Source organism: Cottoperca gobio, unplaced genomic scaffold (genome assembly GCF_900634415.1).
Source record: "Cottoperca gobio unplaced genomic scaffold, fCotGob3.1 fCotGob3_315arrow_ctg1, whole genome shotgun sequence".
Lineage (NCBI taxonomy): Eukaryota > Metazoa > Chordata > Actinopteri > Perciformes > Bovichtidae > Cottoperca > Cottoperca gobio.
The window spans coordinates 195,189-211,249 of record NW_021166923.1 but is presented as its reverse complement, the minus strand read 5'-3'; the positions used below and the strand labels follow the sequence as shown (position 1 = coordinate 211,249).

Sequence of the window (16,061 nt, the reverse complement as noted above, 5' to 3'; positions counted from 1 at the left end):
CGCTAAAAATGTCATTCACAGTTTTGTTACTGTCTGCTTTTGGAAAATGAGACGGTGTGTAATGTGTGTTATTTGGATATTGTGAATGTGATGATGTTGCTGTTCCGTATTTAAAACACAGAAAGTGACCGGCAGCAACAAACAAAACTAACCAAGAGGAGAGATTTGAATACAACATCCTGAACTCTTAGAGCGAAAAGCTTTTGTCCTCAAAATATTTAACTTTAAAACTCTGTCCTCTGATTGGCTAACGCGACTGTCACTCACATGTCTGATCCTTGATGACCAGGGGTCCTGCGGTGGCGGAGGGTCGGCTGGGTCCGGCGGCGTTCACAGCTTTTACTCTGAACTCGTATTCTCCTCCCTGCAGATCAACGACAACAGTCAACAGTGGAAACTTCATCATCTTCATCACAAAATCATTCATTTATTAAACGTTTTTAGACAACACAAATTAAAATATCTGGATTTCTCAAGCAGGAAAACATTAAGTGCACAATTACTTAAATTAGTTTGTGACATTAAATAACTTTATTTGAATGTCTTTTTTCCAAAACTTTAAACTAGGGTTGTCGAGTTTGCGTGTTAATTTCGATTAATTAATCACAAAAATAACGCAACATAAATATTAACCCAGATTAATCGCGCTCTTAGATGCCCCTAACTTCTGGTCCGACAGCACCTACAGACTCCGACAGTCTACGTCACATTATCTTAGAATCAAGTTGATTAAGAGAAATAAACTGAAACCAATGGCAGCCTGGAAAGAAAAAGAAATGTCCTGACACTAATGAGTGTTATTGAGCATTAATGAAGGCCGGCCGCAGTAAAGGAGCACAAAGACCGACCTCCTTCAGGTCCTCCACCACGAAGCTGAGCTCCTCCACGTCTCTCTTGTTGCACTGCTTCCACGTCTCCTTCTCCTTGCCGCTGGTGTCCCAGCTCAGACGCTCGATGACGTAATGCTTCACCGGAGAGCCGCCGTTGTTTTTGGGAGCCTCCCAGCTCAGAGTGACGGTGCTCTTTGTCACCAGGTTGACCTTCACCTTGGTGGGGGGGTCAGGGGGGTCTGAGGGAGAGGAGGACAATGAATAGGAGGATTAGCATTAGGTATTGCAGCTGTATCTCTGTAGTTGGATTAGCAGGTGTGTCCTCACAGATGGGGTCTCTGGCCCGGGCAGGGTCGGCGGTGATGGTGAACGGGCCGAAGCCAAGTCTGTTCTCAGCTCGGACCCTGAACAGGTAGTCCTGACCCTCCAGCAGCCCCGGCACCACGTAGGCCTGGCTGGCACAGGCAGCATTCACCTGATAAACAAATCAAACCATCCATCAGTTAATCAATCGTGTTTTCTTTTTGCTCTAAAACTCAACCAGTTATTGTTATTCTAAAGTAGAGAATTATTAAAGAAACCTGGAAGAAAACATTGGTTGCTAAAATAGTAGCTGTAGAAACTGAAACTTGAGGAACTAGCATAACATGGACTGAGGAGTGTTTACCTTTGTCCAGGCTTTGTCAGTGACACATTTCTTCTCGATAAAGTAGCTCTTAATTCTCTCTCCTCCATCATTGTCGGGGAGTTTCCAGATAAGCCTCATGGTCGCACGGGTGATGTCAGTAACCCTCAGATCCTTTGGAGGTCCAGGGACGTCTGACCGGAGAAAAAATACAGAATGAGCTCAAAGCATAACAAAACAATGAGTCAAGAAACTCTGCCACTCGGAATCTATATCTATATATACAAACAACTTGGACATACCGAGGACATTGACTCTGACGTTGACGTGTTTTTGTCCAGACTTGTTCTTGGCGGTGATGGTGTAGCGACCAGAGTGACTCCTCAGACTGACGGGTACGGTCACAATGGATGTGGTGTCTGTGGACTCAACCTGAACACACAAAAACAGTTTGACAATAAGACTTAAACCCATAAAACGTGAACACAACTGACCTTTAAACAAACAACAGCATGTTGGTAGCATTGCTTGCTTTTTAATACAATATAAACACATTGTTTAATCACAAAGACAAAAGTGTAATGAAAAGCAGGACAATGTGGTGAGAAAGTCCTTGCTGGTCTCACCTCGGAGTCGACAGGCAGCGTGTGCAGTTTGTTCTTCTGGTGGGACTTGGCTTTGCCGGTGAAGTCCCAGGTTACCTTGGGAGCAGGGCGGCCCTTAATGGTAGCGGGGATCCTGAACGGATCTCCAGCACGGATGCACAGAAGGTCGTCGACCATGATGTCGATGGAGATGGAAGGAGCAACTGTCGAGTACGAAACATCAGTTGCAACATCAGTGACAAACATAGATGAAGGATAATGATAAAAGTGATCATCCATTTATTGCAATGAGACTTTAAAGTAGGACTTACGCTTGACGTCCTCAACCAGAACCTCGCCAGTGCGGGGACTGGGGTCAGACTCGCCAATGTCGTTGACCGCGATGATCCTGAAGCGGTAGTGTTTCAGTTCACGGAGGCTGGGCATAGTAAACTCAGTGGTGGGGACGAGGGATTCGAGGTCGTTCACTCTCTGCCACCCGGATGAGCCCTCATCCTGGATCTCGACTATGTAGCCTTTGATGGGACTTCCTCCGTCCCTCTCTGGTGCCTTCCAGGCCAGCGTGACACTGTGTTTTGTCTTATCAGTCACCTCAGGAGCAGCAGGCATGCTTGGAGGAGCTGAAGTAGAGATCAGCAGTTTGTAAAAATAGTACCCAATTTGGGAGAATCTAATCAATCTTCCCAAACACAGAGGAACCATTCAGCTCATGCTTACTGATCTGGTCAAAGAACTTCAATAAATTATTTAAGTTTAGTTCGATATGTAGGATATGTTGTTTTTTACTCACTGAGTGGATCGACAGCAAAGGCAGAGTCGGACGGTCCGCTGAATGGTCCAGTTCCTGCAGAATTGCAGGCAGCAACTCTGAACTCGTACTCTGTTCCTTCGACCAGACGGGTCGCCTGGGAGAAGGAGAAAGATGAAGGGTTTTAACAGACTCCTGTGGCTACAGGCCTTCCTTTCTGAAGGTCTGTAAAATACCTTCATAAAGGTCTTTGACAGACAATCTTTTAGCTCTGTAATGGGATTTAAAGGGTTTGTAATGGACCGTCCCAACGGTCTGCATCAGACAAGAGCTAAAGGTTTACAAAGGGCCATCCTAAAGATTTGTGATGGACAATTCAAAGACTCCAATGGGATCCTAAGACCAGGCATCCTAAAGCTGTGAGACGGATCTTACAAGTTTGTAACGGACCTTCCTTAAGTACTGTGACAGACCATGATAATTTCCTGTGAAAGTAATTTTTAAATCTCTCTAACAGGCCTTTCTAAAAGTCAATGGCAAGCCATCCTAAAATGTCTACATGTCTGTATGTAGGAGGTTGAAAAAAGTTGGGTTTAAATGCAGATCCTACACTTGCCAGGTTACTGTCTGCAAGCAGTAGATCCAGAGCTGCAAACACTGAGGCAACAATTTACATTTATTGTCAACACTTAAAAAATAAATAAAGCCTGAGCAGCTTACCTGGTAATCCCAGCCTTTCATGCCCCTCTTTGTGACTGGCATCTTGTTGACTTTGGCCCAGTAGGCAGTGCCTTTCTCCCTCTTCTCCAACCAGTAGCCGATAATCATAGAGCCGCCGTTGTCTCTGGGAGGCTCCCAGGTTAGGGCCATGGAGGTCTTGGAGTACTCTGCAATGGTTGGTTTCTCTGGAGGGCCAGGAAGGCCGAATGGGTCTGTGATCAAGACTTGCTCCGTTGCACAGGGGTCAGATTTACCGTAACGATTCTCGGCTTTGACCCGGAACAGGTAAGACTTGTTGGTCTCCAGGTTCCACACCTGCAGGAGGGGGAAGTGATGGTCCCGTTAGAGTGAAATAGAACTTTAAAAGCCTATGACCACCCCACTATTATTATTATCATTACTAATATTATTATTTCAGGACATACCCCATATTTCTTCTCGATGATGCTGCTGTTAACCTCCACCCACTGTTGTTCAGGAGGAGCTTCCTGTCCTTCTTCCAGCTCGGGTTCCTCAGTCACCACTTCCTTCTTCTCAACAATGTAGTTGGTCAGCTCGCTGCCACCGTTATCCAGTGGTGCGTCCCACTGTAAGTGGCAAGACTCCGCCCTGATGTTGGACACTGAAATATTCCTGGGTGGAAGGGGTCGGTCTGAGAGGAGAATAAAATAAAGTTAGTACATACATTATTTTACTTTTCTGCCTCTGATTGAGTCCGTGGCATGTTTCAACTCACCCAGCACCATGACGGAGATGGTGTGTTTGGCCGAGCCCATGTTGTTGGAGGCACACACAGTGTAGCTGCCGCGGTCCCTCCTGTTGGCTGTTGGGATGGACAGCTTGGTCTTTGCGTTCATCCTGCCGGTAACCTCTGTCTCCAGCAGCAGAGTCTCGGTGGGCTCCTCGATCACCACGTCATCCTTGGACCACTCGATCTTAGGGATGGGGAGGCCCAGGACATCAGCGGGGATCTCAATGGGCTCGCCCTTCTTAACGGTAATGGAGTCGCCCTTAAAGTGCTTCAGCATGTGGACCTCAGGAGACACTGAGAGGGACAGGACGGGAACGAAACCAATCAGCACACAAAGAAAAATGCGCACTCTAAAGGTTTAATACTATTTATATTCTAATACATCTTGAGAAATATCTGCCTTGGACCTTTTCTTGAATACAAACGTAGGGTTAAGGCTTTCAAAGACCAATTATAACATCCGGTCATACCTTCGTCGTCCTGGATGACAACATTCAATGGGATGGATGGTTCGCCCTCTCCAATTAGGTTGACACACTTGATCCTGAACTCATACATCCAGTCCTCTTCCAGGCCCTCCACAGTCATGGTCATGTTGGGGCAGATCTCTGTGTTGCAGAGCTCAAAGGCCTGCTGGTCCTGCCTCTTCTTCTCAACAAAGTATCCGATGACTGGGCTGCCGCCGTCATTACGAGGTGGCTTCCAGGTCAGTGTGATGGAGTTCTTGGTGCGCTCTGTGTAGTGGAACTTCTCGGGGTATGATGGTGGGCCTGCAGAACCACAAAAATAACAATATATTTTAAGTATAAATCCACTTTTAAACCAACGACTGAAGTCTTGGTCTGCTTACAAGAGAGAATTTTAGGCATTCATTTCTGATCAAAATCAATCAAATTCTTTCTGAAAGTTTGCAAAGGACCTTTTTAAAGGTCTTTGACAGTCCATTTTAAAGTCTATAATGGGATTTTCTAACGTCCCCATTGTCTGCATCAGACAAGAGCAGGACCATTCTTAAGGTCTGTAACAGACCTTTTTGAAGGTTTGCGGTGGACCTTCCGAAAGGTCTTGAATCAGGCAAGAGCTAAAGGTCTACAAAGGACTATCCTAAAAGGTTTTTATTGGACCATTCTTAAGGTCTACAAAGGGCTGTCCTTAAGGTTTGTGATTGACTTTCCCAGAGGTCTGCATCAGACAAAGGTTAAAGGTCTACAAACTTAAGCACTCACCCTGTGGATCAATAGCCGTGATGGGTCCCAATTCTACGGGCGGGCCCATGCCATACTTGTTCTTGGCGATGACGCGGAACATGTACTCCTGTCCCTCCATGATGCCAACGCACTCGCACTTGGACGAGGCAGTTTCAACGGGCTGCCTCCATGTGTGCATCTTGGCGTCTCTCCGCTCCACGATGAAGCCGATCAGGTCGCTGCCTCCGTCATCCTCTGGGTCGTCCCAGTTCAGGAAGATCATCTTGCGGGTGACGACAACAGGTTTCAGGTCTGTGACAGGTCCGGGGACATCTGAAGATAAAACAATATTAGCATTTTTATTTCAATTAATTGCAAGTTAACAGTCAACTTTTATGGACTTCCACTCACCCATGACCTCCACTCTGGTGGCAGCAGCCTTGGTGCCGCTGGGGTTGCAAGCGGAGATATGGTACTTGCCACAGTCCTTCCTCTGGACGTTCTTGATAGAAACGACGCTGTCGTTGCCCTCAGTGAGGATCTCCACGCGGTCTTTGTCAGGTTGGCCGTCATCCTTGGTCCAGGTGATGGACGGGTAGGGTTTACCTGTGACTGTAGCAGGTACACGGAGAGTCTCTCCGGCTCTGATGATCACGCCGGCCTTGACGGACAGTTCCATTTCAATCACCGGCAACTCTGTGGAGGTCAACCAAGGAATAAAAAGCTTTGAGTGTTCAACACTGAATTACACAACATTTGACCTAATGAAATCCCAGTTTCAGTCTTTTTAATTTTTTTGCTTTGTTTTGTTTCTTTTCCCAGCTGACCTGCAGGATTCCTGACAAACACGGACTCTGTGAATCCCGGTGTTCCCTCTCCGGCAGCGTTGCAGCCGATGACTCTGACCTGGTACTTGGCTCCCTCACGGACTCCAAAGACAGTGAAGGCCCGGGACTTCCACGGACGCTCTGTAGACCTGGACCAGTCCTTGCTACCAACCATGGCCTGAAGAACCACAGAACAAATAAATATTAGTTAAAGGTCTTGAGGTGAGTAAGTCTGATTTGACAAATATGAACCTGCAGCTGCAGCGAGGCAGGGAGCTGAAAACAAATATGAGTAAAGCTGAAAAAGCTCTGACCTTATCCACGTGGTATCCCAGGATCTCTCCTCCGCCGTTGTCCTTAGGTGGGTCCCACTCCACGTCGATGGAGTGGTCAGTGGTCAGCACCACACGGGCAATTGGAGGTCCAGGAGGTACTAGAGTGTCACAAATAAACACAGATGTTACCTCTGAGATTATATTTACAACAGTATCTACTTCACAGAGTTGGGAGGGTTACTTTAAAAATTAGAAGAGAAAATCATTTTTTTTTTTATGTAAGGCAGAAAAGATTCAGAGCAAGTTAATATTCTGTCATAATTAAAGGACTCCAATCCTTATCAGCAGCATTGACCAAACTTATTAAATTAAATAAACAGTTTCTCCTGTATTGTTTCTGGGGCAGAAATTTTAAGCAGTTTGTTAATTTCCTACAAACCGTCTTTTCACGCTGGGACGCCTCGAGACAAGATAAATAATCTTGATGATCTGGAAACTACAAAAGTCGTGAAGTTTATGTGGTTCTTTATTTTAAAATTGTAATCCTGCAAATAACCCCCACTTTTACTAAATGTATCGGTAATCTGATTCCGTCTTTGTTTCTGTTACTAACAGACTTTGTATCCTATTATGTAACGTTTATTCCATTTATTCTGTTTCCCCCCAACTCTGCATGTTAATGATTCTTATAACGCTTCTTCATGATTCTAGTTTTTGGATTAGCAGTTGTTTTGGTATTTCAAACTATTTAATTATTCCAACGACAAAAGTGCGACTACACAGAGATGAGCAGTGATTTTACTCCACTCTGACAGATACAGAAACGCTGATCAGTCGTACTGAACACAAGGTTTAGGACAGTTTACGTACAGATCGGAGCCTGGGCCGTCTTGGGTTCGGAGGGCAGGCTGAACTTTCCGGGGCCGGCCTGGTTTTCAGCCGCCACCCTGAAGATGTAAGTCAGCCCCTCCAGGAGACCTTCCACATTCAGCTCCATGTCGGCGACTATGTTCCTGAAGCACAGAAGGGAGCGTTCAGAAAACCAGAAGTATGGTATCAACGTGTTTTCATATTTCAACAAACGTCAGTCAAAGTCCATTTTTGTACGAGTCTTAGCCTCAGATAGAACAAGTATAGATGGACACGTTGACATCTTCTTTGCAGATTCAGATTCTATGAAGAACTATGATTGACAGCAAACATTTTCATAACTTTTTTTTCATTAAAAACTGAACCTCATTTGTATGTTCATGATAAAACATTAACTATTGAATAACTTACATGTTCTCTAAAGGTTTAAGGACCTTCTCTCACGTTCACTCAAACACAGCTCAGAATAAAAAAGAGCTCCAGGTAACGGACGGATAAAAATCCAACTGAAAATGTAATAACACAGCTGTTCCAAATGTTTTACATCCGGCTTCATATCGTTGCTCTGCGGCTCGTATGAAGCGCATTCTGGTTTCCGCTGCTCGGCTCATCTGCACACAGCACGCATGACAGCTGGTTGAAAATCAGCAGAATGTCCCTTTAATATCATTTCCTTGACGGTTAATTTTGGCTTCATGTCGTCTTCCCTCACACTGAAGAACTTCCACCATGACGTGTGTGTGAAGTTAAACTGATCTGGCGCCCCGGTAGCTCACCCATTAGCGGGCGACCCATGTACAAAGGCTGAGTCGTTCCACAGTCTACACTTCACTCTTTATCATTAAAGGCATAAAAAGCCCAAAGAAAACTGATCTGTCTGTGCAACAGAAACCTTCACGGCTTCCTCACCTGTTGACTCGCGCCCAGTGCGAGCTGTTGATCTCGCGGCGCTCCACCCAGTAGCCCAGGATGGGGCTGCCGTTGTCGTTGGGCTCGATCCAGGTGACCAGCATGCTGTTGGCCGTGATGTCCTCGATCTCCGGCTTCTCAGGAGCCTCGGGAGGTTCTGGGAGGACGGAGGAAAGAAAGCGTGAGACTCTTCATGTTTGTCTTGGAGTTCACTTGGTGCTTTAAATAATGTTTTATTCTGACTCCTTCTTGATTTGTTTAGAAAGCAGTGACATATCTCACACTTATTATAAGTTTTATTACAGGTTAATTATTTTTAGTAAACTAACAACAATTAAATCTTAAAGAAGCTGACAAAGTGTAAGAACAAAAAGAAGGATAACTAATGTAAAAAGCTTTTATTTTAGCATTAAACATATACAGTATGTAAACTGACTTAAAAAGGTAATTACATCTGATTAAATATCATATAATAAATATAATATAAAATAAATGCTCCATAAGGGTTTGTTTTATTTATGTTAAAACTTATAAACTAAAGCAACAACATAAATATCTCAGCTCAGGGTTCCTACAGCTTCACTTAGATTGTAAGACTTTTTTTATGCCACTTGTGAATTAAATTAAAGAGCAACTTAATAAATAAATAAATAACATTATTTTTAATTGAAGATTTTCAAGACTTTTAAGGATCGCTGTCAAAGCACTAACAGGATAAAGTAATATCATAATATTAATATAGACATATGAAATAATACCGAAGGGGTTCTTGGCGATGAGCGGTTTGGACATGCAGTGCGGCCCGGCGCCGAACTTGTTCTCGGCCACGACCCTGAAGATGTACTCCTTCTTCTCGATGAGTTTGGGCACCAGGTAGCGGCAGCCTCTCAGCGTGGAGGTGACGCAGCTCCAGCCGATCTCCGCTTGGAGTTGTCCTTCTTCTCCAGCGTGTAGTTGAGGATCTCACTGCCGCCGTCGTCCAGCGGAGGATCCCACTTAACACCACCGAGCTCTTCTCACCTCCTCAAACCGGAAGTTCACCGGAGGCCCCGGAGTGTCTGCGACAGTCAGGGAGAGTGTAAAAGCTGTATATATAATAATATATATAATATATATAGATATATACACATATATATTATATACACATATATAATATATATATATATATACATATAATATATAGATATATATACATTTATTATGTATATATATATATATATATATATATATATTCTATAATATATATATCTATCTATATTATATATCTCGCTTATCTATATATCTCTGTGTCTATCTATATATATATATCTTATATATATCTATATATTCTATCTTATATCTATCTATATCTCTATATCTCTCTCTCTCTCTCTCTCTCTCTATCTATCTCTCTCTAGTCTATATATCTCTCTCTCTATCTCTCTATCTCTCTCTATCATTCTATATTACTTATAATTTAATAGTCCAACACAGCTCTATTCCACCATTTCTTCACTTATTGTACTTTTATTTGTATTTTTATGTCAGTAAAGTTGTTTTGTATTGAACTGAAAAGTATTTCAGTATTAAAAGTAAAAATAAAATTAAAAATGATTCTCACCGAGCACGTTGACCTCGCAGGTTGCCGAGGCGATGCCGTGGTCGTTCTCCACCTTCACCATGTAGACGCCATGGTCGGCGCGGAACGAGTCCTTGATGGCGACGGAGGACACGCCTCTGTGTTTGTTGTCGATGGCCAGACGCTCGTTTATTCGTCGGGTAGTCGGTCTCCTCCACCTCCGGCTCCGCTGCCTCCTCCTTCGTCTCCTCCTTCACCTCCTCTCCTTCCTTCTTCTCCTCCTTCTTCTCCTCCTCCTTCTCCTCCTTCTTCTCCTCCTTCACCTCCTCTCCTTCCTTCTTCTCCTCCTTCTTCTCGGCCTCTACCTCCTCTTTCTTCACCTCCTTCTTTCTCCACCTTCTTCTTCAGGGGTTTCTCGGCCCTCTTGCGGAGCGCCTCGGGCCGGATCACCTGGTTGTTCCAGTACCAGGTGATTTGAGGGTACGGCGAGCCAGAGATGTTGGCGTCCAGACAGATCTCACAGCCTCGCTTCACACTGAGGCCGGACTGCAGGCTGCCGCTCAGGCAGACCTTCGGCGCGTCTGAGAGAGAACGCAAGTAGTGTTATTACATTTATTCTAGTTCAATAATTATATTTATTATAGTGCAATAATGGAGACCTTCCACATTCAGCTCCATGTCGGCGACTATGTTCCTGAAGCACAGAAGGGAGCGTTCAGAAAACCAGAAGTATGGTATCAACGTGTTTTCATATTTCAACAAACGTCAGTCAAAGTCCACTTTTGTACGAGTCTTAGCCTCAGATAGAACAAGTATAGATGGACACGTTGACATCTTCTTTGCAGATTCAGATTCTATGAAGAACTATGATTGACAGCAAACATTTTCATAACTTTTTTTTCATTAAAAACTGAACCTCATTTGTATGTTCATGATAAAACATTAACTATTGAATAACTTACATGTTCTCTAAAGGTTTAAGGACCTTCTCTCACGTTCACTCAAACACAGCTCAGAATAAAAAAGAGCTCCAGGTAACGGACGGATAAAAATCCAACTGAAAATGTAATAACACAGCTGTTCCAAATGTTTTACATCCGGCTTCATATCGTTGCTCTGCGGCTCGTATGAAGCGCATTCTGGTTTCCGCTGCTCGGCTCATCTGCACACAGCACGCATGACAGCTGGTTGAAAATCAGCAGAATGTCCCTTTAATATCATTTCCTTGACGGTTAATTTTGGCTTCATGTCGTCTTCCCTCACACTGAAGAACTTCCACCATGACGTGTGTGTGAAGTTAAACTGATCTGGCGCCCCGGTAGCTCACCCATTAGCGGGCGACCCATGTACAAAGGCTGAGTCGTTCCACAGTCTACACTTCACTCTTTATCATTAAAGGCATAAAAAGCCCAAAGAAAACTGATCTGTCTGTGCAACAGAAACCTTCACGGCTTCCTCACCTGTTGACTCGCGCCCAGTGCGAGGCTGTTGATCTCGCGGCGCTCCACCAGTAGCCCAGGATGGGGCTGCGTTGTCGTTGGGCTCGATCCAGGTGACCAGCATGCTGTTGGCCGTGATGTCCTCGATCTCCGGCTTCTCAGGAGCCTCGGGAGGTTCTGGGAGGACGGAGGAAAGAAAGCGTGAGACTCTTCATGTTTGTCTTGGAGTTCACTTGGTGCTTTAAATAATGTTTTATTCTGACTCCTTCTTGATTTGTTTAGAAAGCAGTGACATATCTCACACTTATTATAAGTTTTATTACAGGTTAATTATTTTTAGTAAACTAACAACAATTAAATCTTAAAGAAGCTGACAAAGTGTAAGAACAAAAAGAAGGATAACTAATGTAAAAAGCTTTTATTTTAGCATTAAACATATACAGTATGTAAACTGACTTAAAAAGGTAATTACATCTGATTAAATATCATATAATAAATATAATATAAATAAATGCTCCATAAGGGTTTGTTTTATTTATGTTAAAACTTATAAACTAAAGCAACAACATAAATATCTCAGCTCAGGGTTCCTACAGCTTCACTTAGATTGTAAGACTTTTTTTATGCCACTTGTGAATTAAATTAAAGAGCAACTTAATAAATAAATAAATAACATTATTTTTAATTGAAGATTTTCAAGACTTTTAAGGATCGCTGTCAAAGCACTAACAGGATAAAGTAATATCAGTAATATTAATATAGACATATGAAATAATACCGAAGGGGTTCTTGGCGATGAGCGGTTTGGACATGCAGTGTGGCCCGGCGCCGAACTTGTTCTCGGCCACGACCCTGAAGATGTACTCCTTCTTCTCGATGAGTTTGGCCCACAGGTTAGCGGCAGCCTCTTCAGCGTGGAGGGTGACGCAGCTCCAGCCGCTCTCCAGCTTGAGTTGTCCTTCTTCTCAGCGGTGTAGTGTAGTTGAGGATCTCAACTTGCCGCCGTCGGTCCAGCGGAGGATCCCACTTACCCAACCACCGAGCTCTCTTCCTCACCTCCTCAAACCGGTAAGTTCACCGGATGGGCCCCGGAGTGTCTGCGGACAGTCAGGGGAGTGTAAAAGCTGTATATATATATATATATATATATATATACACATATAATATATACGACATTATATATATATCTATATAGAAGTAATATATAATATATACTATACTATACTACTATGATATATATATATAGTATATATAGGTAGATATATATACATTATATGTAATATACTATATATATGTATATATATATATATATATATATAATATAGTGATATATATATATTATATATACTATATATATATATATATATATATATATATATATATATATATATATATATATATATCTATATATATATATATATATATATATCATTCTATATTTAATTATAATTTAATAGTAACACAGCTCTATTCACACATTTCTTCACTTATTGTACTTTTATTTGTATTTTTATGTCAGTAAAGTTGTTTTGTATTGAACTGAAAAGTATTTCAGTATTAAAAGTAAAAATAAAATTAAAATGATTCTCACCGAGCACGTTGACCTCGCAGGTTGCCGAGGCGATGCCGTGGTCGTTCTCCACCTTCACCATGTAGACGCCATGGTCGGCGCGGAACGAGTCCTTGATGGCGACGGAGGACACGCCTCTGTGTTTGTTGTCGATGGCCAGACGCTCGTTTATCGTCGGGTAGTCGGTCTTCCTCCACCTCCGGCTCCGCTGCCTCCTCCTTCGTCTCCTCCTTCACCTCCTCTCCTTCCTTCTTCTCCTCCTTCTTCTCCTCCTCCTTCTCCTCCTTCTTCTCCTCCTTCACCTCCTCTCCTTCCTTCTTCTCCTCCTTCTTCTCGGCCTCTACCTCCTCTTTCTTCACCTCCTTCTTCTCCACCTTCTTCTTCAGGGGTTTCTCGGCCCTCTTGCGGAGCGCCTCGGGCCGGATCACCTGGTTGTTCCAGTACCAGGTGATTTGAGGGTACGGCGAGCCAGAGATGTTGGCGTCCAGACAGATCTCACAGCCTCGCTTCACACTGAGGCCGGACTGCAGGCTGCCGCTCAGGCAGACCTTCGGCGCGTCTGAGAGAGAACGCAAGTAGTGTTATTACATTTATTCTAGTTCAATAATTATATTTATTATAGTGCAATAATTATATTTATTCTAGTGCAATAATTACATTTATTATAGTGCAATAATTATATTTATTCTAGTGCAATAATTACATTTATTCTAGTGCAATAATTATATTTATTATAGTGCAATAATTACATTTATTCTAGTGCAATAATTATATTTATTATAGTGCAATAACTATATTTATTATAGTGCAATAATTATATTTATTATAGTGCAATAATTATAATTATTCTAGTGCAATAACTATATTTATTATAGTGCAATAACTATATTTATTATAGTGCAATAATTATAATTATTCTAGTGCAATAATTATATTTATTATAGTGCAATAATTATATTTATTATAGTGCATTAACTATATTTATTATAGTACAATAACTATATTTATTATAGTGCATTAATTATATTTATTCTAGTGCAATAATTATATTTATTATAGTGCATTAACTATATTTATTATAGTACAATAACTATATTTATTATAGTGCAATAACTATATTTATTATAGTGCAATAACTATATTTATTATAGTGCAATAATTATATTTATTATAGTGCAATAATTATATTTATTCTAGTGCAATAATTATATTTATTATAGTGCATTAACTATATTTATTATAGTACAATAACTATATTTATTATAGTGCATTAATTATATTTATTCTAGTGCAATAATTATATTTATTATAGTGCATTAACTATATTTATTATAGTACAATAACTATATTTATTATAGTGCATTAACTATATTTATTATAGTACAATAACTATATTTATTATAGTGCAATAACTATATTTATTATAGTGCATTAACTATATTTATTATAGTGCAATAACTATATTTATTATAGTGCAATAATTATATTTATTATAGTGCAATAACTATATTTATTATAGTGCAATAATTATATTTATTATAGTGCAATAATTATATTTATTATAGTGCAATAATTATATTTATTATAGTGCAATAATTACATTTATTCTAATTATATTTATTCTCCTTACTGATGGCATCCGAGGCCTTGACGAACGGCGTGCTGCGTGACGGCTCGCTGACCCCGGCGGCATTCTCAGATCGGACTCTGAAGGTATAGTTCTTGCCCTCCGTCAGTCCTCTGACGGTGTAGGACACGACGGGCACCAGGAAGTCGTTGCACCGCCCCCACACGTCCTCGCCCTTCTGCTGCTTCTCCAGGATGTAGCCCATGATCTTAGAGCCACCGTCGTACATCGGAGGCTTCCAGGTCAGCGTAACGGTGCTGGAGGTCGGGTTGTGGGTCTCCACGTCCACCGGAGGGTCGGGAGCGTCTGCACCAGAGAATTAAAGAGTGTTGACCTTAAATATTGTTATTAAATAAACAGGAGCTGAATATTGTGTTGACCGTCACCTCCAGCGACACGACAGACACTTCATGGAATCTGTTAAAGGAAGATCTGAGGCCGTCGTCTCAGATTATAGTGAAGTGACGGAGCCGGGAGGTAATAAGATAATTCAGATACTCTCTGAGATTTAAGTGGTAAATCTACCTGAGATTCTACAATCATGACTTTACGAGAACAAAGATGGGAAACGCATGTTGAGTGTAATCTCAGAGCACCCCCCCCGTCAGTGGAGTTTGTCCTCACGTTTCTGGTCCTGGGCGATGACCGGGTTGCGGAGCTCGATGAACTCTCCTCCTCCGATTTTGTTGACGGCCTGCACCCTGAAGTAGTATTCTCCGTTGGGGATCAGGTCTTTGACGTTCCAGCTCACCTTGTTCTCTCCGGACATCATGTTCACGTACGTCCTGCGGCCGGCCTCCCGCCGCTGCACACGCACAACAAACATCAGTTTATAATATCTGCTTTAAAAGCGTCAGTTCAGAAATAAAAACATGGCGGCGTGTCGGACCTGCATGACGTAGTGAACGATCGGGCTGCCGCCGTCGTAGTCTGGAGGATCCCACAAGACTTTGCAGGAATTCTTTGTGATCTCAGACGCCACGATTTCCTTACACTGACCAGGAAGCCCTGTGGACAGAGACACGGACACGCGTTAGTCTGGAGACGGACGTCCCTACGTGACGCTGTGGACGCCGGACGTGTGATGGAGTACCGATGACTTTGACGTTGATAGCGGCGCTGGCGGCGCCCAGTTTGTTCTCCAGAGTCACTTTGTACTGTCCCGCGTCAGAGTGAAGGCTGCTGTCGATCTCCAGGTGACAGGAGACATACTCCTTCCTGTCGGACACAAACAATCCCATCAGCCACACAGCAGACACATGAGCGTGTTGTGGTTATATGTATATAAATAATATATATACAAATATATACATTAAAAAGATTTAAATCAATTCAATTAAAAAATGATATATATTTTTTATATAAATATATATCTATACATTTAAATATATATTTAATATATGTTTGTATTAAGTGTTTTTGTTTAAAACAAACTAGCTGGTCTGATCTCACTTGAGCACTTTGACCTGCTGATGTGTAAAAACACAAATATCACAACAAACATTATTTATTAGAATATC

General features: G+C 42.2%; 1 protein-coding gene across 1 annotated transcript in view; it reads right to left on the bottom strand.

The window, feature by feature from the left end:
* Positions 1-16,061, bottom strand: part of ttn.2 (titin, tandem duplicate 2) — a 282,695-nt gene that overhangs the window by 109,767 nt on the left and 156,867 nt on the right. The window contains 27 exon segments of the mRNA XM_029427369.1: positions 268-364; positions 849-1,069; positions 1,158-1,305; positions 1,498-1,649; positions 1,758-1,887; positions 2,082-2,263; positions 2,372-2,680; positions 2,851-2,965; positions 3,529-3,843; positions 3,954-4,180; positions 4,265-4,573; positions 4,750-5,049; positions 5,506-5,799; positions 5,878-6,162; positions 6,294-6,471; positions 6,608-6,726; positions 7,439-7,581; positions 8,348-8,504; positions 9,106-9,270; positions 9,273-9,345; positions 9,347-9,405; positions 12,936-13,101; positions 13,103-13,473; positions 14,545-14,847; positions 15,166-15,346; positions 15,431-15,549; positions 15,635-15,759. Coding sequence (XP_029283229.1) covers positions 268-364; positions 849-1,069; positions 1,158-1,305; positions 1,498-1,649; positions 1,758-1,887; positions 2,082-2,263; positions 2,372-2,680; positions 2,851-2,965; positions 3,529-3,843; positions 3,954-4,180; positions 4,265-4,573; positions 4,750-5,049; positions 5,506-5,799; positions 5,878-6,162; positions 6,294-6,471; positions 6,608-6,726; positions 7,439-7,581; positions 8,348-8,504; positions 9,106-9,270; positions 9,273-9,345; positions 9,347-9,405; positions 12,936-13,101; positions 13,103-13,473; positions 14,545-14,847; positions 15,166-15,346; positions 15,431-15,549; positions 15,635-15,759 — 5,243 coding nt within the window.